We start from the raw sequence: 23,910 nt of genomic DNA on the forward strand, positions 1-23,910 counted from the left end.
GGGGCCGTCGTGAACCTCGACGGCGCTCACGAAGGCGCGAACACCCTGCCTCCGTCTCGGAGAATCCCGCCCCCCGTATTGCAGCTGCAGGCTGCAATGCCCGATGCAAGCGCCTAGGGGGCGCTCCGAGGCCACGGGATCCCAGACGCGCTCGGAGAACATGGGAACGCAAAGCTCTCAAATTCAAAGCAAGCAAACACGCCCCCCCCCACACACACACACACACACAATCCGCGGCAGAGGAAGACACAACCGACGGCTACATCATCGGGTGTCTTCCTGTCTCTCACACACACACGCGAGCGAGACAGCGACTCGCACCGCGGCGGGAAGGCAGAGCAGCCTCCAGTTGGACAGGGAGCTTCCCTCAGACTCTGAGGGTGGGAGGTTTAGCTTTGAGGGGGGGGGGGTGTGCTGGAATTCAGTCCGAAGGCGGAGAGATCGCAGTATGACGGCGCCCTGCAGTGGTGGATGGAGCTCGAGCAGCGGCTGACGAAGCCCTCGGACTCCCCTGGACTGGGCGATGCCCTGCGCCCGACGCGGGTAACCTTCGCCCCGCGCGACTTCCATCCTCCCGCCCCCCTGCTGACCGTTTGCGGTACCCCCCGGGTCACGGGGGGGGACCCCGCGAGGGTGGGGGGGGGGGGCCATGGACGGAATATGGACGTCGACCGGAGCGGCGGCGCCGAAGGATACGACGGGCGACGAGGAGGCACCGGGAGCCGCCGAGGCGCCGCGGGACCCGGGTGAGTGCGGGACGGCCTTGGCCACCCCGCTCCAGCCCTCCCCGGGCTGGCCCCCGGAGGCACCGCGGGCCCCCTGCGGAGCGCAGCGCGTCGGGCAGCTCCCGCGCCGCCTCGGAGGACTGGGCAGTGGATGACGCAAGGACGTCCACCTCCTCCACCTCGTCCCTCAACTGCTCGTCCCCCGAATCGGACGAGGATGTTTTCAACGACGCCGCACAGACCAGCAATGAGAAACCTGGAAAGATGAACCTCCTGCGAAAGGTAAATAAAAAATTCCCAAACTTTGGAGGGAAGGGGGGAGAGTTCTGGCAAAGTGTATTACCATTCTGACGTCTCCCCCTGTAACTTAAATAGAACTTTATCTGTTTATATCAGCCGTAAGATATAATAAACAACATTTCTCAAGTTAACTCACTGTCTCCCGGAACAACTTTGAGACGGTCATATGGGATCTGTAGAAAGATGCTTGAAGACTTGTCTCCTGAATGGGGACAGCCTTGGGACTATGTCACATTTTAACCGTGGAATTGAGTTCCCCAAATGCGGGTCGCTGGTAATAGTAATCATAATCTTTATTGTTACATTAACATTGCAATGAAGTTACTGTGGAAAGCCCCTAGTCACCACATTCCGGATCGGGTACACCGAGGGAGAATTCGGAATGTCCGATTCACCTCACAGCACGTCTTTCGGGACTTGTGGGAGGAAACCGGAGCGCACGGAGGAAACCCACGCAGACACGGGGAGGAAGTGACAAAGTTGATTGATGAGGGAAGGGCTGTAGATGTCATTTACATGGACTTCAGTAAGGCATTTGATAAGGTTCCCCATGGTAGGCTAATGGAGTCTCATGGGGTCCAAGGTGTACGAGCTAGATGGATAAAGAACTGGCTGGGCAACAGGAGGCAGAGAGTAGTAGTGGAAGGGAGTTTCTCAAAATGGAGAAAGGTGACTAGTGGTGTTCCACAGGGATCCGTGCTGGGACCACTGTTGTTTGTGATATACATAAATGATCTGGAGGAAGGTATAGGTGGTTCGATTAGCAAGTTTGCAGATGATACTAAGATTGGTGGAGTAGCAGATAGTGAAGGGGACTGTCAGAGAATACAGCAGATTTTTTGGAGAGTTGGGCAGAGAAATGGCAGATGGAGTTCAATCCAGGCAAATGCGAGGTGATGCATTTTTGGAAGATCCAATTCAAGAGCGGACTGTACGGTCAATGGAAGAGTCCTGGGGAAAATTGATGTACAGAGAGATCTGGGAGTTCAGGTCCCTGAAGGTGGCTGCGCAGGTCAATAGAGTGGTCAAGAAGGCATACAGCATGCTTGCCTTCATCGGACGGGGTATTGAGTACAAGAGTTGGCAGGTCATGTTACAGTTGTATAGGACTTTGTTAGGCCACATTTGGAATACTGCGTGCAGTTCTGGTCGCCACATTACCAGAAGGATGTGGATGCTTTAGAGAGGGTGCAGAGGAGGTTCACCAGGATGTTGCCTGGTATGGAGGGTGCTAGCTATGAAGAAAGGTTGAGTGGATTAGGAATATTTTCATTAGAAAGGAGGGTGAGGGGGGACCTCATTGAGGACTACAAAATTATGAGAGGTATGGACAGGGTGGATAGCAAGAAGCTTTTTCCAAGAGTGGGGGACGCAATTACTAGGGGTCACGATTTCAAGGTGAGAGGGGGAAAGTTTAAGGGAGATGTGCGTGGAAAGTTTTTCACGCAGAGGGTGGTGGGTGCCTGGAACGCTTTGCCAGCGGAGGTGGTAGAGGCGGGCACGATAGCATCATTTGAGATGCATCTAGACAGATACATGAATGGTCAGGGAGCAGAGGGATACAGATCCTTAGAAAATAGGCGACAGTTTTAGACAGAGGATCTGGATCGGCGCAGGCTGGGAGGGCCGAAGGGCCTGTTCCTGGGCTGTCATTTTTCTTTGTTCTTTGTTCTTTGAATGTGCAAACTCCGGACAGGCGGAGATCCGGGCTGGGAATCGAACCTGGGATCCTGGCGCGGTGAAGCAACAGTGATAACCACTGTGCCGCCATGCCACCCAACTCCCCTCTCTGCAGCTCCGTGATGTGCCCCGAGCTCAGCTCCTCTCCCACTGAAGTCCTCACCCCCTGCTCTTTTTAAAAAATCTTTCCAATTAAGGGGCAGCTTAGCGCGGCCGATCCACCTAACCCTGCACATGTTTGGGTTGTGGGGGGCGAAACCCACGCAGGCACGGGGGGGAGAATGCGCAAACTCCGCACGGACAGTGACCCGGGGCCGGGATTCGAACCCGGGTCCTCGGCACCGTGTGGCAGCAGTGCTAACCCACTGCGCCGCCGTGCTGCCCTCGGGTGAGGGATTAGCAAACGGGACTTGACCCCCCCCCCCCCCCCCCCCCCCCCCCCCCCCCCCCGGAGCCACATTCAGAGATACGATTGGGACAGCCGAGCAAAAGGTCGGCCGTGAGCTCGGATTTCAGGAGCTTCGGAGAGAGAAAGAGGGAGAGATACAGAGAGAGAGAGAGAAACAGAGACAGAGGGAGCGAGGCAGGCGGCCGCCCACGGTCAGGAAATATGCTGTTCCTACCCCCGCTCCCCAACTTTAAACTTGCTCCTAATTGTCATGATATGTAAACATGCAGCTCATGAACACAGAGAACAGGACACGACCAATGAGCAGTCAGGACACTCAGGGGTGGTATCTCACTATAAAAGGGATGAGGCGCTCACACCCCACCTCTTTCCACAGACCAACATCTACAGAGTGAGACAGGGGGTATCCTCAGCATCACCCCCCAGCACGTGGCTTAGAGCAAGGCTGGGTCAGTCAGACTGAGTTACTACATTTAGATCAGCAGAGAGTCGAACTCATTGAGAACTGTGCTAATTGTTCAATAAATCACATTGAACTCGCTTCAAAGTCTGGAGCATCTTTTACTCAAAACTGCATCAAGTGGCAGCTTGTGTTATTCCAAATTACATCACACAACATGATACCAGGGGCGGGGTTCTCCCCTACCCGGCGGGGCGGGGGGTCCCGGCGGGATGGAGTGGCGGGAACCACTCCGGCGTCGGGCCGCCCCAAAGGTGTGGAGGTCTCCGCACATTTAGGGGCCAAGCCCCCACCTTGAGGGGCTCGGCCCGCGCCGGAGCGGTTTCCGCTCCACCAGCTGCCGGGAAAGGCCTTTGGCGCCCCGCCAGCCGGGGCCGAAAGGTCTTCACCGGGCGACGCGGGTCGCGCATGCGCGAGAGCGCCAGCGGCTGCTGGCGTCATCCCCGCGCATGCGCAGGGGAGGGGGTCTCTTCCGCCTCCGCCATGGTGGAGACCGTGGCGAAGGCGAAAGAAAAAGAGTGCCCCCCACGGCACAGGGCCGCCCGCGGATCGGTGGGCCCCGATCGCGGGCCAGGCCACCGCGGGGGCACCCCCCGGGGCCGGATCCCCCCCCCCCCCCAGGACCCCGGAGCCCGCGCCGCCCTGTCCCCGCCGTTCAAAAGGAGGTTTAATCCTCGCCGGCGGGCGAGGGTTGACAGCGGCGGGACTTCGGCCCATCGCGGGCCGGAGAATCGGCGGGGGGTGGGCCCGCCGACCGGCGCGATTCCCGCCCCCGCCGAATCTCTGGTGGCGGGGATTTCGGGACACGGCGGGGGGGCGGGATTCACGCCGGGCCCCGGCGATTCTCCGACCCGGTGGGGGGGGGGTCTGTTCAATCTAGTTAGTTCAACTCAGCAAGATCCGGGACGACCAGCGAATGTATCCCGGCACCATGGAGAAGATTCCGGCTCCTCACCCGCTCAGGACCTCCGGCAATCTCAGTGACAACTGGCGGACATTCAAGCAGGAAGTTCAGCTTTACGTCGAAGCATCAGGCCTCAATGGTGTGTCTGATGCACGGACGATAGCTCTTCTCCTCACCACAGCGGGTGATCACACCTTGGAAATATTCAACTCCTTTTACTTCGCGAAGACCAGTACAAGACAAAGTTTCAGACCATCCTGGACAAGTTTGTGAGGTGGACACCAACGAAATCTTCGAGCGCTACATATTCAAGCAGCGATTGCAAGGTGAAGACGAATCCTTCACCTCATATTTAACTAACCTTAGACTGCTAGCGCAATCCTGCAACTTCGGTGATATCACGGACTCCATGATCAGAGACCAAATGGTTTTTGGAGTTCACTCTGATCCTCTGAGAGAGCAGTTACTGAAGATCAAGCATACGACCCTGCCAGTCGCGACTGAAACATGCACAGTGCATCAGCACGCTGAAAATCGCTACTCCCCGTACAAAACGGCTGAAAATGATAGACTAGCCTCCCACGAGGCGGAGAGGGTGCAGGCCACCTCCCGGGTGCAGCGCCTCAACATTGACGAAAGCGGCCATTTCGCGCGCTCTTCCCGGGGCCCCCGCGCATGCGCGATGCGAACGGGACAACCAAGCGGCCGAAACCCGCACTGCGCGGGTGCAGACGTCTGAGAACCGCACCGCGCGTGCGCAACGGCGCGCGGGGCGTCAGGGCGCCGACGTCACGACGTGTTCGAACTGCGGCTCCGCCCATTTAAAGAAACACTGCCCCGCAAGAGGCAGGCGCTGTTCAAACTGCAGGAAGCCAGGCCCCTATGCAGCCCTGTGCAGATCTGCACCGCCAGTCAGGAGCAAGCGCTCCTAATTCTGACGAAGGCACATCTGGAGTGGGCAACAACGCCCACAGGATTCTGATCCCGGCAGTGCGATGGATCCAGATGCTGAATGCCTGGACAACGCCTACCGTGTGGGCATCATTACAACGTGTGAATATTCCACGCCAGACCCATCGCAAGTCCAATCGATCCTAGCTGTGGATTCCGAGGACGAATGGCGAGCAGCGATGGTGGTCAACCACTGCCCCATCCAGTGCAAGCTGGGCACAGGTGCCTCTGCCAACCTCCTCTCTCAGGCAGACTTCAGACGCATTAAGAAGCCCCCCACGGTCCTTCCAGCTGCCCGCAAGCTCCTGGATTACAACGGGAATGCCATCACGGCACTGGGATCCTGCCATCTGCACATATCCAACCGACACACACCAGCACGGTTACGCTTTGAAATTGTTAAGCCGGACAGGGCAGCCCTATTAGAAGCTGAACCTCATTCAAAGGGTTTACACCACGACATCCTCCCATGTGGATCTTCAGGCCGGCATCGACGACATCCTCGCCCAGTATCCAGATGTGTGCAACGGGATGGGCACGCTGCCGTATCGATACAAGATTCTGCTACGACCTGATGCCAAGCCAGTGGTCCACGCACCACGACGAGTCCCTGCTCCACTGAGAGAGCGCCTGAAGGCACAGCTCAAAGATCTTCAGCAAAAAGGCATCATATCCAAGGTCACCGAACCGACTGACTGGGTCAGCTCGATGGTGTGCGTAAAGAAGCCTTCGGGGGACCTGCGCATCTGCATTGATCCCAAGGATCTCAATAAGAATATCATGCGGGGACACTACCCCATCCCGAAGCGGGAGGAACTCACGAGTGAGATGCCACACGCGCGCTTCTTCACCAAATTGGATGCATCACAGGAATTTTGGCAAATCCAGCTGGAAGAGTCCAGCAGAAGGCTCTGCACCTTCAATGCGCCTTTTGGCAGATACTGCTACAATCGCATGTCATCTCGGCATCGGAGATCTTCCATCGCATCATGGAGCAGACGATGGAAGGCATTGAAGGGGGTCGTGTGTACGTGGACGACTTCATCATATGGTCCACGACCCCTGAAGAACATGTGTCCCGTCTCCAGAAGGTATGCCGCCGTGTACGTGCCAACGGCCTAAAGTTAAACAGGTCCAAGTGTTGTTTTGGCACATCGACGCTCAAGTTCCCTGGCGACCAGGTCTCACAGCATGGTGTGCGCCCGGACACAGACAGAATCAAGGCCATCGAGGCGATGAAGGTCCCTGAGGACAAAAAGGCGGTGCTGCGCTTCTTGGGTATGGTCAATTTTCTGGGCAAGTTCATTCCAAAAATGGCCCTAAGCACCTTGGTGAAAAAGTCAACTGCCTTTGAGTGGAAGGCGGCACACCAGACAGAGTGGCTGGAGCTGAAAGCCAAGCTCACCACTGCACCAGTCCTGGCATTCTTCGACCCGGACCGGGAAACAAAGATAGCCACAGATGCGAGTCAGGATGGCATCGGTGTTGCTTCAACGAGATGACACATCATCCTGGGCACCAGTAGCCTACGCATCAAGGGCGATGACGCCCACTGAAACCAGATATGCTCAGATTGAGAAGGAGTGCTTAGGTCTTCTCACCGGCATCCTCCAATTGCGTGATTATGTCTACGGCCTGCCGACATTCACTGTCGAGACGGATCATAGGCCCCTGGTCCACATCATCCACGAGGACCTGAACGACATGACGCCTCGGTTGCAGAGAATCCTGCTTAAACTTAGGAGGTATGACTTCAACTTGGTGTACACACCTGGCAAGGAGCTCATCATCGCTGATGCATTGTCCACCTCCGTCACCTCGCCCAGTGAGCCGCTGGAGATCATCCAGCACATCGAATCGCAGCTGCAGCTGTGTGCTAGCACTCTCCCAGCGGCAGATGAGAAGGTAGTTCTCATCCGTGATGAGACAGCCAAAGACCTCCTCTTGCACCGCGTCATCCACAACCTCGCCAATGGCTGGCAGAAAGGGCAGTGCCCACAATGTTACAATGTGAAGGATGACCTGATGGTGATTGATGGTATCCTCCTCAAGCTGGACCGGATTGTCATTCCACTCAGTCTCCAGAGCTTGGTCCTGCGCCAGATTCATGAGGGACGCCTGGGCGCCGAGAAGTGCAGACGCAGAGCCCGGCAAGCTGTCGACTGGCCTGGCATCAGCCAGGACATCTCGAACATGGTCCTGAACTGTGCTACCCGTCAGCGGTTCCAGCCAGCCCAGAGCAAGGAGACGCTCCAACAGCATGACATAGTGACCTCTCCGTGGTCCAAGGTTGGCATCGACCTCTTTCATGCGAATGGTCGCCACTACGTATTGATCATCGACTGTTTCTCGAATTACCCTGAGGTGCTGAAGCTCCCAGACCCTCACCTCTCGGACCGTCATCAAAGCCTGTAAGGACACATTCTCTAGGCATGGCATCCCAATGACCGTCATGAGCGACAATGACCTGTGCTTTAGCAGTCAAGAATGGTCCACATTTGCCAGGTCATACAATTTCCAGCATGACCTCCAGCCCGCACTACCCGCAGTCCAATGGGAATGTCGAGAAAGGGGTGCACATTGTGAAACAGCTCATCTGCAAGGCCGCGGACTCTGCTTCCAACATACACCTTGCACTGCTCGCGTACAGGGCGACTCCATTGTCCACTGGCATGCCGCCGGCTCAACTCCTGAGGAACAGGGATCTGCGGACGACGCTTCCAGCCATACACCTGCCCAACCTGGATCACCTCCCGGTGCTGCAGAATATGCAGCAGCTCCGAGACCGTCAAAAGCAGGGCTATGATGCCCATGCCACCGATCTGGCCGTGCTATCCCTGGCAGACACTGTCAGGATCCAGATACCGGATGGTGGGTGGTCTGCCCCGGCTGTCGATGTTCGACAGGCCGCGCCCCGCTCTTATGTTGTACTCATGGCTGATGCCTCCATCGTGCGAAGGAATCGACGGGCACTGCGCAAAGTTGCCTGCCCGCAACCACTTTCTCTTCCATTTCCACATGTTGAATTGCCACCTCCTGATACCTCGCACCACGAGGCCACCAGTCAGGCTTCCATCCCGCCTGTCAAGGCGCCGTCATCCCCTCCGCCACCTCTCCAGCGGTCGACCAGGATCAGACGCAAGCCTCAGAGACTGGACTTGTGAACGTTTGTTTTGTTTGCTCTGTTCTGTTGTCCTTCGTCAGTCACGTTAGACAGACTCATTCACATGTAAATACATTCACATCCGCCAACAAAACATTTTGAAAAAGGGGAGATGTCATGATATGCAAACATGCAGCTAATGAACACAGAGAACAGGACACGACCAATGAGCAGTCAGGACACTCAGGGGTGGTATCTCACTATAAAAGGGATGAGGCGCTCACACCCCGCCTCTTTCCACAGACCAACATCTACAGAGTGAGACAGGGTGTATCCTCAGCATCACCCCCCAGCACGTGGCTTAGAGCAAGGCTGGTTCAGTTACAGTGGTACGTTTCTGGGTGAGTTTCTGGGTGGGTTTCTGGGTGGGTTTCGGGTGAGTTTCTGGGTGGGTTTCCGGGTGAGTTTCTGGGTGGGTTTCTGGGTGAGTTTCTGGGTGGGTTTCTGGTGAGTTTCTGGGTGGGTTTCTGGGTGAGTTTCTGGGTGGATTTCAGAGTGATTTTCTGGTTCAGTTTCTGGGTGAGTTTCTGGGTGAGTTCCCGGGTGAGTTTCCGGGTGCGTTTCCGGGTGCATTTCTGGGTGCATTTCTGGGTGCATTTCCCAGGGAGTTTCTGGGTGGGTTTCTGGGTGGGCTTCTGGGTGAGTTTCCCGGGTGAGTTTCCGGGTGAGTTTCTGGGTGAGTTTCTGGGTGGGTTTCTGGGTGGGTTTCTGGGTGAGTTTCTGGGTGAGTTACTGGGTGAGTTTCTGGGTGAGTTTCCCGGGTGAGTTTCTGGGTGGGTTTCTGGGTGGGTTTCTGGGTGGGTTTCTGGGTGGGTTTCTGGGTGTGTTTGCGGGTGTGTTTCCGGGTGTGTTTCCGGGTGTGTTTCCGGGTGAGTTTCCGGGTGAGTTTCTGGTGAGTCTCTGGGTGGGTTTCCGGGTGAGTTTCCGGGTGAGTTTCTGGGTGAGTTTCCGGGTGGGTTTCCGTGTGAGTTTCTGTGTATGTTTCTCGGTGGGTTTCTGGGTGGGTTTCTGGGTGAGTTTCTGGGTGAGTTTCCCGGGGAGTTTCCCGGGTGAGTTTCCTGGGTGAGTTTCTGGGTGAGTTTCTGGGTGTGTTTCCGGGTGGGTTTCCGAGTGGGCTACCGGGTGAGTTTCCGGGTGGGTTTCCGGGTGAGTTTCCAGGTGGGTTTCCGGGTGGGTTTCCGGGTGAGTTTCAGGGTGGGTTTCTGGTGAGTTTCTGGGTGGGCTTCTGGGTGGGTTTCCGGTTGAGTTTCCGGGTGGGTTTCTTAGTGAGTTTCCGGGTGAGTTTACGGGTGGGTTTCTGGGTGGGTTTCTGGGTGGGTTTCTGGGTGAGTTTCTGGGTGGGTTTCTGGTGAGTTTCTGGGTGGGTTTCTGGGTGAGTTTCTGGGTGGGTTTCTGGTGAGTTTCTGGGTGGGTTTCTGGGTGAGTTTCCGGCTGCGTTTCTGGGTGGGTTTCTGGGTGGGTTTCTGGGTGAGTTTCCGGGTGGGTTTCTGGGTGGGTTTCTGGGTGGGTTTCTGGGTGGGTTTCCGGGTGAGTTTCTGGGTGGGTTTCTGGTGAGTTTCTGGGTGGGTTTCTGGGTGGGTTTCCGGGTGAGTTTCTGGGTGGATTTCTCAGTGAGTTTCCGGGTGAGTTTCCGGGTGAGTTTCCGGGTGGGTTTCTGGGTGAGTTTCTGGGTGGGTTTCCGGGTGAGTTTCTGGGTGGGTTTCTGGGTGGGTTTCTGGGTGGGTTTCTGGTGAGTTTCTGGGTGGGTTTCTGGGTGAGTTTCCGGGTGCGTTTCTGGGTGGGTTTCCGGGTGCGTTTCTGGGTGGGTTTCTAGGTGGGTTTCTGGGTGGGTTTCCGGGTGAGTTTCAGGGTGGGTTTCTGGTGAGTTTCTGGGTGGGTTTCTGGGTGGGTTTCCGGGTGAGTTTCCAGGTGGGTTTCTTAGTGAGTTTCCGGGTGGGTTACTGGGTGGGTTTCTGGGTGTGTTTCTGGGTGTGTTTCTGGGTGGGTTTCTGGTGAGTTTCTGGGTGGGTTTCTGGTGAGTTTCTGGGTGGGTTTCTGGTGAGTTTCTGGGTGGGTTTCTGGGTGAGTTTCCGGGTGAGTTTCTGGTGGGTTTCTGGGTGAGTTTCCGGGTGCGTTTCTGGGTGGGTTTCTGGGTGGGTTTCTGGGTGAGTTTCCGGGTGGGTTTCCGGGTGAGTTTCTGGGTGAGTTTCTGGGTGGGTTTCTTAGTGAGTTTCCGGGTGAGTTTCCGGGTGGGTTTCCGGGTGAGTTTCCGGGTGGGTTTCCGTGTGAGTTTCTGGGTGGGTTTCTTGGTGAGTTTCTGGGTGAGTTTCTGGGTGAGTTTCTGGGTGAGTTTCTGGGTGAGTTTCTGGGTGAGTTTCCCGGGTGAGTTTCTGGGTGGGTTTCTGGGTGGGTTTCTGGGTGGGTTTCTGGGTGGGTTTCTGGGTGTGTTTGCGGGTGTGTTTCCGGGTGTGTTTCCGGGTGTGTTTCCGGGTGAGTTTCCGGGTGAGTTTCTGGTGAGTCTCTGGGTGGGTTTCCGGGTGAGTTTCCGGGTGAGTTTCTGGGTGAGTTTCCGGGTGGGTTTCCGTGTGAGTTTCTGTGTATGTTTCTCGGTGGGTTTCTGGGTGGGTTTCTGGGTGAGTTTCTGGGTGAGTTTCCCGGGGAGTTTCCCGGGTGAGTTTCCTGGGTGAGTTTCTGGGTGAGTTTCTGGGTGTGTTTCCGGGTGGGTTTCCGAGTGGGCTACCGGGTGAGTTTCCGGGTGGGTTTCCGGGTGAGTTTCCAGGTGGGTTTCAGGGTGGGTTTCCGGGTGAGTTTCAGGGTGGGTTTCTGGTGAGTTTCTGGGTGGGTTTCTGGGTGGGTTTCCGGGTGAGTTTCCGGGTGGGTTTCTTAGTGCGTTTCCGGGTGAGTTTACGGGTGGGTTTCTGGGTGGGTTTCTGGGTGGGTTTCTAGGTGGGTTTCTGGGTGGGTTTCCGGGTGAGTTTCAGGGTGGGTTTCTGGTGAGTTTCTGGGTGGGTTTCTGGGTGGGTTTCCGGGTGAGTTTCCAGGTGGGTTTCTTAGTGAGTTTCCGGGTGGGTTTCTGGGTGGGTTTCTGGGTGTGTTTCTGGGTGTGTTTCTGGGTGGGTTTCTGGTGAGTTTCTGGGTGGGTTTCTGGGTGAGTTGCTGGGTGGGTTTCTGGTGAGTTTCTGGTGGGTTTCTGGGTGAGTTTCCGGGTGCGTTTCTGGGTGGGTTTCTGGGTGGGTTTCTGGGTGGGTTTCTGGGTGAGTTTCCGGGTGCGTTTCTGGGTGGGTTTCTGGGTGGGTTTCCGGGTGAGTTTGTGGGTGGGTTTCTGGTGAGTTTCTGGGTGGGTTTCTGGGTGGGTTTCCGGGTGAGTTTCTGGGTGAGTTTCTGGGTGGGTTTCTTAGTGAGTTTCCGGGTGAGTTTCCGGGTGGGTTTCCGGGTGAGTTTCCGGGTGGGTTTCCGTGTGAGTTTCTGGGTGGGTTTCTGGGTGGGATTCTTGGTGAGTTTCTGGGTGAGTTTCTGGGTGAGTTTCTGGGTGAGTTTCTGGGTGAGTTTCCCGGGTGAGTTTCTGGGTGGGTTTCTGGGTGGGTTTCTGGGTGGGTTTCTGGGTGGGTTTCTGGGTGTGTTTGCGGGTGTGTTTCCGGGTGTGTTTGCGGGTGTGTTTCCGGGTGAGTTTCCGGGTGAGTTTCTGGTGAGTCTCTGGGTGGGTTTCCGGGTGAGTTTCCGGGTGAGTTTCTGGGTGAGTTTCCGGGTGGGTTTCCGTGTGAGTTTCTGTGTATGTTTCTCGGTGGGTTTCTGGGTGGGTTTCTGGGTGAGTTTCTGGGTGAGTTTCCCGGGGAGTTTCCCGGGTGAGTTTCCTGGGTGAGTTTCTGGGTGAGTTTCTGGGTGTGTTTCCGGGTGGGTTTCCGAGTGGGCTACCGGGTGAGTTTCCGGGTGGGTTTCCGGGTGAGTTTCCAGGTGGGTTTCCGGGTGGGTTTCCGGGTGAGTTTCAGGGTGGGTTTCTGGTGAGTTTCTGGGTGGGTTTCTGGGTGGGTTTCCGGGTGAGTTTCCGGGTGGGTTTCTTAGTGAGTTTCCGGGTGAGTTTACGGGTGGGTTTCTGGGTGGGTTTCTGGGTGGGTTTCTGGGTGAGTTTCTGGGTGGGTTTCTGGTGAGTTTCTGGGTGGGTTTCTGGGTGGGTTTCTGGGTGGGTTTCTGGTGAGTTTCTGGGTGGGTTTCTGGGTGAGTTTCCGGCTGCGTTTCTGGGTGGGTTTCTGGGTGGGTTTCTGGGTGAGTTTCCGGGTGGGTTTCTGGGTGGGTTTCCGGGTGAGTTTCCAGGTGGGTTTCTTAGTGAGTTTCCGGGTGGGTTTCTGGGTGGGTTTCTGGGTGTGTTTCTGGGTGTGTTTCTGGGTGGGTTTCTGGTGAGTTTCTGGGTGGGTTTCTGGTGAGTTTCTGGGTGGGTTTCTGGTGAGTTTCTGGGTGGGTTTCTGGGTGAGTTTCCGGGTGAGTTTCTGGTGGGTTTCTGGGTGAGTTTCCGGGTGCGTTTCTGGGTGGGTTTCTGGGTGGGTTTCTGGGTGGGTTTCTGGTGAGTTTCTGGGTGGGTTTCTGGTGAGTTTCTGGGTGGGTTTCTGGTGAGTTTCTGGGTGGGTTTCTGGGTGAGTTTCCGGGTGAGTTTCTGGTGGGTTTCTGGGTGAGTTTCCGGGTGCGTTTCTGGGTGGGTTTCTGGGTGAGTTTCCGGGTGGGTTTCCGGGTGAGTTTCCGGGTGGGTTTCCGTGTGAGTTTCTGGGTGGGTTTCTTGGTGAGTTTCTGGGTGAGTTTCTGGGTGAGTTTCTGGGTGAGTTTCTGGGTGAGTTTCTGGGTGAGTTTCCCGGGTGAGTTTCTGGGTGGGTTTCTGGGTGGGTTTCTGGGTGGGTTTCTGGGTGGGTTTCTGGGTGTGTTTGCGGGTGTGTTTCCGGGTGTGTTTCCGGGTGTGTTTCCGGGTGAGTTTCCGGGTGAGTTTCTGGTGAGTCTCTGGGTGGGTTTCCGGGTGAGTTTCCGGGTGAGTTTCTGGGTGAGTTTCCGGGTGGGTTTCCGTGTGAGTTTCTGTGTATGTTTCTCGGTGGGTTTCTGGGTGGGTTTCTGGGTGAGTTTCTGGGTGAGTTTCCCGGGGAGTTTCCCGGGTGAGTTTCCTGGGTGAGTTTCTGGGTGAGTTTCTGGGTGTGTTTCCGGGTGGGTTTCCGAGTGGGCTACCGGGTGAGTTTCCGGGTGGGTTTCCGGGTGAGTTTCCAGGTGGGTTTCAGGGTGGGTTTCCGGGTGAGTTTCAGGGTGGGTTTCTGGTGAGTTTCTGGGTGGGTTTCTGGGTGGGTTTCCGGGTGAGTTTCCGGGTGGGTTTCTTAGTGCGTTTCCGGGTGAGTTTACGGGTGGGTTTCTGGGTGGGTTTCTGGGTGGGTTTCTAGGTGGGTTTCTGGGTGGGTTTCCGGGTGAGTTTCAGGGTGGGTTTCTGGTGAGTTTCTGGGTGGGTTTCTGGGTGGGTTTCCGGGTGAGTTTCCAGGTGGGTTTCTTAGTGAGTTTCCGGGTGGGTTTCTGGGTGGGTTTCTGGGTGTGTTTCTGGGTGTGTTTCTGGGTGGGTTTCTGGTGAGTTTCTGGGTGGGTTTCTGGGTGAGTTGCTGGGTGGGTTTCTGGTGAGTTTCTGGTGGGTTTCTGGGTGAGTTTCCGGGTGCGTTTCTGGGTGGGTTTCTGGGTGGGTTTCTGGGTGGGTTTCTGGGTGAGTTTCCGGGTGCGTTTCTGGGTGGGTTTCTGGGTGGGTTTCCGGGTGAGTTTCTGGGTGGGTTTCTGGTGAGTTTCTGGGTGGGTTTCTGGGTGGGTTTCCGGGTGAGTTTCTGGGTGAGTTTCTGGGTGGGTTTCTTAGTGAGTTTCCGGGTGAGTTTCCGGGTGGGTTTCCGGGTGAGTTTCCGGGTGGGTTTCCGTGTGAGTTTCTGGGTGGGTTTCTGGGTGGGATTCTTGGTGAGTTTCTGGGTGAGTTTCTGGGTGAGTTTCTGGGTGAGTTTCTGGGTGAGTTTCCCGGGTGAGTTTCTGGGTGGGTTTCTGGGTGGGTTTCTGGGTGGGTTTCTGGGTGGGTTTCTGGGTGTGTTTGCGGGTGTGTTTCCGGGTGTGTTTCCGGGTGTGTTTCCGGGTGAGTTTCCGGGTGAGTTTCTGGTGAGTCTCTGGGTGGGTTTCCGGGTGAGTTTCCGGGTGAGTTTCTGGGTGAGTTTCCGGGTGGGTTTCCGTGTGAGTTTCTGTGTATGTTTCTCGGTGGGTTTCTGGGTGGGTTTCTGGGTGAGTTTCTGGGTGAGTTTCTGGGTGTGTTTCCGGGTGGGTTTCCGAGTGGGCTACCGGGTGAGTTTCCGGGTGGGTTTCCGGGTGAGTTTCCAGGTGGGTTTCCGGGTGGGTTTCCGGGTGAGTTTCAGGGTGGGTTTCTGGTGAGTTTCTGGGTGGGTTTCTGGGTGGGTTTCCGGGTGAGTTTCCGGGTGGGTTTCTTAGTGAGTTTCCGGGTGAGTTTACGGGTGGGTTTCTGGGTGGGTTTCTGGGTGGGTTTCTGGGTGAGTTTCTGGGTGGGTTTCTGGTGAGTTTCTGGGTGGGTTTCTGGGTGGGTTTCTGGGTGGGTTTCTGGTGAGTTTCTGGGTGGGTTTCTGGGTGAGTTTCCGGCTGCGTTTCTGGGTGGGTTTCTGGGTGGGTTTCTGGGTGGGTTTCTAGGTGGGTTTCTGGGTGGGTTTCCAGGTGAGTTTCTGGGTGGGTTTCTGGTGAGTTTCTGGGTGAGTTTCCAGGTGAGTTTCCAGGTGGGTTTCCGGGTGAGTTTCAGGGTGGGTTTCTGGTGAGTTTCTGGGTGGGTTTCTGGGTGGGTTTCCGGGTGAGTTTCCGGGTGGGTTTCTTAGTGAGTTTCCGGGTGAGTTTACGGGTGGGTTTCTGGGTGGGTTTCTGGGTGGGTTTCTGGGTGAGTTTCTGGGTGGGTTTCTGGTGAGTTTCTGGGTGGGTTTCTGGGTGGGTTTCTGGGTGGGTTTCTGGTGAGTTTCTGGGTGGGTTTCTGGGTGAGTTTCCGGCTGCGTTTCTGGGTGGGTTTCTGGGTGGGTTTCTGGGTGAGTTTCCGGGTGGGTTTCTGGGTGGGTTTCTGGGTGGGTTTCTGGGTGGGTTTCTGGGTGGGTTTCCAGGTGAGTTTCTGGGTGGGTTTCTGGTGAGTTTCTGGGTGGGTTTCTGGGTTGGTTTCCGGGTGAGTTTCTGGGTGGGTTTCTCAGTGAGTTTCCGGGTGAGTTTCCGGGTGAGTTTCCGGGTGGGTTTCTGGGTGAGTTTCTGGGTGGGTTTCCGGGTGAGTTTCTGGGTGGGTTTCTGGGTGAGTTTCTGGGTGAGTTTCTGGGTGGGTTTCTGATGAGTTTCTGGGTGGGTTTCTGGGTGAGTTTCCGGGTGGGTTTCTGGGTGGGTTTCTGGGTGAGTTTCTGGGTAGGTTTCTGGTGAGTTTCTGGGTGGGTTTCTGGGTGGGTTTCTGGGTGGGTTTCTGGTGAGTTTCTGGGTGGGTTTCTGGGTGAGTTTCCGGGTGCGTTTCTGGGTGGGTTTCCGGGTGCGTTTCTGGGTGGGTTTCTAGGTGGGTTTCCGGGTGAGTTTCAGGGTGGGTTTCTGGTGAGTTTCTGGGTGGGTTTCTGGGTGGGTTTCTGGGTGGGTTTCTGGGTGGGTTTCTGGGTGGGTTTCCGGGTGAGTTTCAGGGTGGGTTTCTGGTGAGTTTCTGGGTGGGTTTCTGGGTGGGTTTCCGGGTGAGTTTCCAGGTGGGTTTCTTAGTGAGTTTCCGGGTGGGTTTCTGGGTGGGTTTCTGGGTGTGTTTCTGGGTGTGTTTCTGGGTGGGTTTCTGGTGAGTTTCTGGGTGGGTTTCTGGGTGAGTTGCTGGGTGGGTTTCTGGTGAGTTTCTGGTGGGTTTCTGGGTGAGTTTCCGGGTGCGTTTCTGGGTGGGTTTCTGGGTGGGTTTCTGGGTGGGTTTCTGGGTGAGTTTCCGGGTGCGTTTCTGGGTGGGTTTCCGGGTGAGTTTCTGGGTGGGTTTCTGGTGAGTTTCTGGGTGGGTTTCTGGGTGGGTTTCCGGGTGAGTTTCTGGGTGAGTTTCTGGGTGGGTTTCTTAGTGAGTTTCCGGGTGGGTTTCCGGGTGGGTTTCCGGGTGAGTTTCCGGGTGGGTTTCCGTGTGAGTTTCTGGGTGGGTTTCTTGGTGAGTTTCTGGGTGAGTTTCCGGGTGTGTTTCCGGGTGAGTTTCCGGGTGAGATTCTGGGTGCGTTTCTGGGTGGGTTTCTGGGTGAGTTTCTGGGTGTGTTTGCGGATGCGTTTCTGGGTGAGTTTCCGAGTGAGTTTCCGGGTGAGTTTCCGGGTGAGATTCCGGGTGCGTTTCTGGGTGCATTTCTGGGTGCGTTTCCCTGGGAGTTTCTGGGTGGGTTTCTGGGTGGGTTTCTGGGTGAGTTTCTGGGTGAGTTTCCCGGGTGAGCTTCTGGGTGGGTTTCTGGGTGGGTTTCTGGGTGAGTTTCCGGGTGAGTTTCCCGGTGAGTTTCCGGGTGGGTTTACGGGTGGGTTTCCGGGTGAGTTTTCGGGTGAGTTTCCGGGTGGGTTTCCGGGTGAGTTTTCGGGTGAGTTTCTGTGTATGTTTCGGGGTGGGTTTCTGGGTGGGTTTCTGGGTGAGTTTCTGGGTGAGTTTCCCGGGGAGTTTCCCGGGTGAGTTTCCCTGGCGAGTTTCCCGGGTGAGTTTGCGGGTGTGTTTCCGAGTGGGTTTCCGGGTGGGTTTCCGCGTGAGTTTCCGGGTGAGTTTCCGGGTGGGTTTCTGGGTGAGTTTCTGTGTATGTTTCTGGGTGGGTTTATGGGTGGATTTCTGGGTGGGTTTCTGGGTGAGTTTCCCGGTGAGCTTCCGGGTGGGTTTCCGGGTGTGTTTCCGGGTGAGTTTTCGGGTGAGTTTCCGGGTGGGTTTCCGGGTGAGTTTTCGGGTGAGTTTCTGTGTATGTTTCTGTGTGGGTTTCTGGGTGAGTTTCTGGGTGAGTTTTCCGGGGAGTTTCCCGGGTGAGTTTCCCGGATGAGTTTCCCGTGTGAGTTTCAGGGAGTGTTTCCGAGTGGGTTTCCGGGTGGGTTTCCGGGTGGGTTTCCGGGTGGGTTTCCGGGTGGGTTTCCGGGTGGGTTTGCGCGTGAGTTTCCGGGTGGGTTTCTGGGTGGGTTTCGGGGTGAGTTTCTATGTGAGTTTCCCGGGTGAGTTTCTGGGTGAGTTTCCCGGGTGAGTTTCCGGGTGAGTTTCCAGGTGGGTTTCTGGGTGGGTTTCTTAGTGAGTTTCTGGGTGGGTTTCTGGGTGAGTTTCTGGGTGGGTTTCCGGGTGCGTTTCCGTGTGAGTTTCTGGTGAGTCTCTGGGTGGGTTTCCGGGTGGGTTTCCGGGTGAGTTTCTGGGTGAGTTTCTGGGTGAGTTTCCAGGTGAGTTTCCGGGTGGGTTTCCGGGTGGGTTTCCGGGTGAGCTTCCGGGTGAGCTTCCGGGTGAGTTTCCGGGTGGGTTTCCGGGTGAGTTTCCGGGTGGGTTTCCGGGTGAGTTTCCAGGTGAGTTCTGGGTGAGTTTCTGGTGAGTCTCTGGGTGAGTTTCCGAGTGAGTTTCCGGGTGAGTTTCTGGGTGAGTTTCCCGGGGAGTTTCCCGGGTGAGTTTCTGGGTGAGTTTCCGGGTGGGTATCCGGGTGGGTTTCCGAGTGGGTTACCGGGTGAGTTTCCGGGTGGGCTTCCGAGTGGGTTTCCGGGTGAGTTTCCAGGTGGGTTTCCGGGTGGGTTTCCGGGTGAGATTCAGGGTGAGTTTCCGGTGAGTTTTCCGGGGAGTTTCCGGGTGAGTTTCTGGGTGAGTTTCTGGGTGAGTTTCTGGTTGCATTTCCGGGTGGGTTTCTGTGTATGTTTCTGGGTGGGTGTCTGGGTGGGTTTCTGGGTGGGTTTCTGGGTGAGTTTCTGGGTGAGTTTCTGGGTGAGTTTCCCGGGTGAATTTCCCGCGTGAGTTTCTGGGTGAGTTTCGCGGGGAGTTTCCGGGTGGGTTTCTGGGTGGGTTTCTTAGTGAGTTTCTGGGTGAGTTTCTGGGTGGATTTCAGAGTTATTTTCTGGTTCAGTTTCTGGGTGAGTTTCTGGGTGAGTTCCCGGGTGAGTTTCCGGGTGCGTTTCTCGGTGCATTTCTGGGTGCATTTCCCAGGGAGTTTCTTGGTTGATTTCTGGATGATTTTCCCCGGTGAGTTTCCGGGTGAGTTTCTGGGTGAGTTTCTGGGTGGGTTTCTGGGTGATTTTCTGGGTGGGTTTCTGGGTGAGTTTCTGTGTGAGTTTCCGGGTGAGTTTCCGGGTGGGATCCTGGGTGGGTTTCTGGGTGGGTTTCTGGGTGGGTTTCTGGGTGGGTTTCTGGGTGAGTTTCTGGGTGGGTTTCTGGGTGGGTTTCTGGGTGGGTTTCTGGGTGGGTTTCTGGGTGGGTTTCTGGGTGAGTTTCTGTGTGGGATTCCGGGTGAGTTTCCGGGTGAGTCTCTGGGAGAGTTTCTGGGTGGGTTTCCGTGTGAGTTTCCGGGTGGGTTTCCGGGTGTGTCTCCGGGTGAGTTTCTGGGTGGGTTTCTGGGTGTGTTTCCGGGTAGGTTTCTGGGTGAGTTTCTGGGTGAGTTTCCGTGTGAGTTTCCGTGTGAGTTTCCGGGTGGGTTTCCGGGTGTGTCTCCGGGTGAGTTTCTGGGTGGGTTTCTGGATGTGTTTCCGGGTAGGTTTCTGGGTGAGTTTCCGGGTGAGTTTCCGGGTGAGTTTCCGGGTGAGTTTCCGGGTGGGTTTCTGGGTGGGTTTCTTAGTGAGTTTCTGGGTGAGTTTCTGGGTGGATTTCAGAGTGATTTTCTGGTTCAGTTTCTGGGTGAGTTTCTGGGTGAGTTCCCGGGTGAGTTTCTGGGTGCGTTTCTCGGTGCATTTCTGGGTGCATTTCCCAGGGAGTTTCTTGGTTGATTTCTGGGTGATTTTCCCGGGTGAGTTTCCGGGTGAGTTTCTGGGTGAGTTTCTGGGTGGGTTTCTGGGTGACTTTCTGGGTGGGTTTCTGGGTGAGTTTCTGTGTGAGTTTCCGGGTGAGTTTCTGGGTGAGTTCCCGGGTGAGTTTCTGGTGAGTCTCTGGGTGGGTTTCTGGGTGATTTACTGGGTGGGTTTCTGGGTGAGTTTCTGTGTGAGTTTCTGGGTGAGTTTCTGGGTGGGTTTCTGGGTGAGTTTCTGTGTGAGTTTCCGGGTGAGTTTCCGGGTGGGATCCTGGGTGGGTTTCTGGGTGGGTTTCTGGGTGGGTTTCTGGGTGGGTTTCTGGGTGGGTTTCTGGGTGAGTTTCTGGGTGGGTTTCTGGGTGAGTTTCTGGGTGGGTTTCTGGGTGAGTTTCTGGGTGGGTTTCTGGGTGAGTTTCTGTGTGGGATTCCGGGTGAGTTTCCGGGTGAGTCTCTGGGAGAGTTTCTGGGTGGGTTTCCGTGTGAGTTTCCGGGTGGGTTTCCGGGTGTGTCTCCGGGTGAGTTTCTGGGTGGGTTTCTGGGTGTGTTTCCGGGTAGGTTTCTGGGTGAGTTTCTGGGTGAGTTTCCGTGTGAGTTTCCGTGTGAGTTTCCGGGTGGGTTTCCGGGTGTGTCTCCGGGTGAGTTTCTGGGTGGGTTTCTGGATGTGTTTCCGGGTAGGTTTCTGGGTGAGTTTCCGGGTGAGTTTCCGGGTGAGTTTCCGGGTGGGTTTCTGGGTGGGTTTCTTAGTGAGTTTCTGGGTGAGTTTCTGGGTGGATTTCAGAGTGATTTTCTGGTTCAGTTTCTGGGTGAGTTTCTGGGTGAGTTCCCGGGTGAGTTTCTGGGTGCGTTTCTCGGTGCATTTCTGGGTGCATTTCCCAGGGAGTTTCTTGGTTGATTTCTGGGTGATTTTCCCGGGTGAGTTTCCGGGTGAGTTTCTGGGTGAGTTTCTGGGTGGGTTTCTGGGTGACTTTCTGGGTGGGTTTCTGGGTGAGTTTCTGTGTGAGTTTCCGGGTGAGTTTCTGGGTGAGTTCCCGGGTGAGTTTCTGGTGAGTCTCTGGGTGGGTTTCTGGGTGATTTACTGGGTGGGTTTCTGGGTGAGTTTCTGTGTGAGTTTCTGGGTGAGTTTCTGGGTGGGTTTCTGGGTGAGTTTCTGTGTGGGATTCCGGGTGAGTTTCCGGGTGAGTCTCTGGGAGAGTTTCTGGGTGGGTTTCCGTGTGAGTTTCCGGGTGGGTTTCCGGGTGTGTCTCCGGGTGAGTTTCTGGGTGGGTTTCTGGGTGTGTTTCCGGGTAGGTTTCTGGGTGAGTTTCTGGGTGAGTTTCCCGGTGAGTTTCCGGGTGGGTTTCCGGGTGGGTTTCCGGGTGTGTCTCCGGGTGAGTTTCCGGGTTAGTTTCCGGGTGAGTTTCTGGTGAGTCTCTGGGTGGGTTTCTGGGTGGGTTTCTGGGTGGGTTTCTGGGTGAGTTTCTGTGTGAGTTTCCGGGTGAGTTTCCGGGTGGGTTTCCGGGTGGGTTTCTGGGTCGGTTTCTGGGTGGGTTTCTGGGTGAGTTTCCGGGTGAGTTTCCGGGTGAGTTTCCGGGTGAGTTTCTGGTGAGTCTCTGGGTGGGTTTCTGGGTGATTTTCTGGGTGGGTTTCTGGGTGAGTTTCTGTGTGAGTTTCCGGGTGAGTTTCCGGGTGGGTTTCTGGGTGGGTTTCTGGGTGAGTTTCTGGGTGAGTTTCTGGGTGGGTTTCTGGGTGGGTTTCTGGGTGAGTTTCTGGCTGGGTTTCTGGGTGGGTTTCTGGGTGGGTTTCTGGGTGAGTTTCTGGGTGGGTTTCTGGGTGAGCTTCTGGGTGGGTTTCTGGGTGGGTTTCTGGGTGAGTTTCTGGGTGAGTTTCTGGGTGGGTTTCTGGGTGATTTTCCAGGTCAGTTTCCGGGTGAGTTTCTGGGTGAGTTTCTGGGTGGGTTTCTGGGTGAGTTTCCGGGTGAATTTCTGGGTGAGTTTCTGGGTGAGTTTCTGGGTGGGTTTCTGGGTGAGTTTCTGGATGGGTTTCTGGGTGAGTTTCTGGGTGAGTTTCTGGGTGGGTTTCTGGGTGAGTTTCTTGGTGGGTTTCTGGGTGAGTTTCTGGGTGCGTTTCCGGGTGAGTTTCTGGGTGGGTTTCTGGGTGAGTTTCTGGGTGGATTTCTGGGTGAGTTTCCGGGTGGGTTTCTGGGTGGGTTTCTGGGTGGGTTTCTGAGTGAGTTTCTGGGTGAGTTTCCGGGTGGGTTTCTGGGTGGGTTTCTGGGTGATTTTCTTGGTGGGTTTCTGGGTGAGTTTCTGTGTGAGTTTCCGGGTGAGTTTCCGGGTGAGTTTCTGGGTGGGTTTCTGGGTGGGTTTCTGAGTGAGTTTCTGGGTGAGTTTCCGGGTGGGTTTCTGGGTGGGTTTCTGGGTGATTTTCTTGGTGGGTTTCTGGGTGGGTTTCTGGGTGAGTTTCCGGGTGAGTTTCTGGGTGAGTTTCTGGGTGGGTTTCTGGGTGAGATTCTGGGTGAGTTTCCGGGTGAGTTTCTGGGTGAGTTTCTGTGTGAGTTTCCGGGTGAGTTTCCGGGTGAGTTTCTGGGTGGGTTTCTGGGTGAGATTCTGGGTGAGTTTCCGGGTGGTTTTCTGGGTGGGTTTCTGAGTGAGTTTCCGTGTGGGTTTCCGTGTGAGTTTCCGGGTCAGTTTCTGGCTGGGTTTCCGGGTGAGTTTCCGGATGGGTTTCTAGGTGAGTTTCCGGGTGAGTTTCCGGGTGAGTTTCTGGGTGGGTTTCTGGGTGAGATTCTGGGTGAGTTTCCGGGTGGTTTTCTGGGTGGGTTTCTGAGTGAGTTTCCGTGTGGGTTTCCGTGTGAGTTTCCGGGTCAGTTTCTGGCTGGGTTTCCGGGTGAGTTTCCGGATGGGTTTCTAGGTGAGTTTCTGGGTGGGTTTCTTAGTGAGTTTCTGGGTTGGTTTCTTAGTGAGTTTCTGGGTTGGTTTCCGGGTGAGTTTCCGTGTGGTTTTCTGGGTGAGTTTCTAGCTAGGTTTCTGGGTGAGTTTCCGGATGGGTTTCTGGGTGAGTTTCCGGGTGAGTTTCCGGGTGGGTTTCTGGGTGAGTTTCCAGGTGGGTTTCCGGGTGAGTTTCCGGGTGGGTTTCCGTGTCAGTTTCCGGGTGGGTTTCCGGGTGAGTTTCTGTTTGAGTTTCCGGGTATGCTTCCGGGTTGGTTTCTAGGTGAGTTTCCGGGTGAGTATCCGGGTGAGTTCCCGGGTGGATTTCTGGGTGAGTTTCCGGGTGAGTTTCCGGGTGAGTTTCTGGGTGAGTTTCTGGGTGCGTTTCCGGGTGAGTTTCTGGGTGGGTTTCTGGGTGAGATTCTGGGTGAGTTTCCGGGTGGTTTTCTGGGTGGGTTTCTTAGTGAGTTTCCGTGTGGGTTTCCGTGTGAGTTTCCGGGTGAGTTTCCGGGTGAGTTTCTGGGTGGGTTTCTGGGTGAGATTCTGGGTGAGTTTCCGGGTGGTTTTCTGGGTGGGTTTCTTAGTGAGTTTCCGTGTGGGTTTCCGTGTGAGTTTCCGGGTCAGTTTCTGGCTGGGTTTCCGGGTGAGTTTCCGGATGGGTTTCTAGGTGAGTTTCTGGGTGGGTTTCTTAGTGAGTTTCTGGGTTGGTTTCTTAGTGAGTTTCTGGGTTGGTTTCCGGGTGAGTTTCCGTGTGGTTTTCTGGGTGAGTTTCTAGCTAGGTTTCTGGGTGAGTTTCCGGATGGGTTTCTGGGTGAGTTTCCGGGTGAGTTTCCGGGTGAGTTTCTGGGTGAGTTTCTGGGTGAGTTTCCGGGTGGGTTTCCGGGTGAGTTTCCGGGTGGGTTTCCGTGTCAGTTTCCGTGTCAGTTTCCGGGTGGGTTTCCGGGTGAGTTTCCGGGTGAGTTTCCGGGTATGCTTCCGGGTTGGTTTCTAGGTGAGCTTCCGGGTGAGTTTCCGGGTGAGTTTCTGGGTGAGTTTCTGGGTGAGTCTCTGTTTGAGTTTCCGGGTGAGTTTCTGGGTGAGTCTCTGTTTGAGTTTCTGGGTGAGTTTCTAGGTGAGTTTCCGGGTGAGTTTCCGGGTGAGTTTCCGGGTGGGTTTCTGGGTGAGTCTCTGTTTGAGTTTCCGGGTATGCTTCCGGGTTGGTTTCTAGGTGAGTTTCTGGGTGAGTTTCCAGGTGGGTTTCTGGGTGAGTTTCTGGGTGAGTCTCTGGGTGCGTTTCCCGGGGAGTTTCTGGGGAGTTTCTGGGGATTGAATGGTTATTTTGAGATGAATAGGTGAAGCACAAAATAGTCTGTACACCTAGGTCGGGAAATCATTTAAATATATGTTCCTGCTGGCTGAATAGCAGAATAAGAGACGGGCATCGCGCTCCTCTCATCCTGACAGCAGCGTGGGTCGCAAGGCGGCCAGCGCCACTGCCCCCTGGCTCCAGGCACCCG

At 55.8% G+C, this 23,910-nt stretch overlaps 1 protein-coding gene across 1 annotated transcript in view; it reads left to right on the forward strand.

Annotated features, from left to right (window-relative positions):
• The first annotated feature begins 235 nt into the window (after positions 1-235).
• The window catches only part of LOC140399958 (inositol-trisphosphate 3-kinase B-like), a 79,190-nt gene continuing 55,515 nt past the window's right edge, over positions 236-23,910 (forward strand). Inside the window, exon 1 of the mRNA XM_072489451.1 lies at positions 236-1,007. Within this exon, the coding sequence (XP_072345552.1) occupies positions 990-1,007 (18 nt within the window). The 5' untranslated portion in view covers positions 236-989. The remainder of the gene's footprint in view (positions 1,008-23,910) is intronic.

The sequence above is a fragment of the Scyliorhinus torazame genome, chromosome 24 (assembly GCF_047496885.1).
Source record: "Scyliorhinus torazame isolate Kashiwa2021f chromosome 24, sScyTor2.1, whole genome shotgun sequence".
Taxonomy (NCBI): Eukaryota; Metazoa; Chordata; class Chondrichthyes; order Carcharhiniformes; family Scyliorhinidae; genus Scyliorhinus; species Scyliorhinus torazame.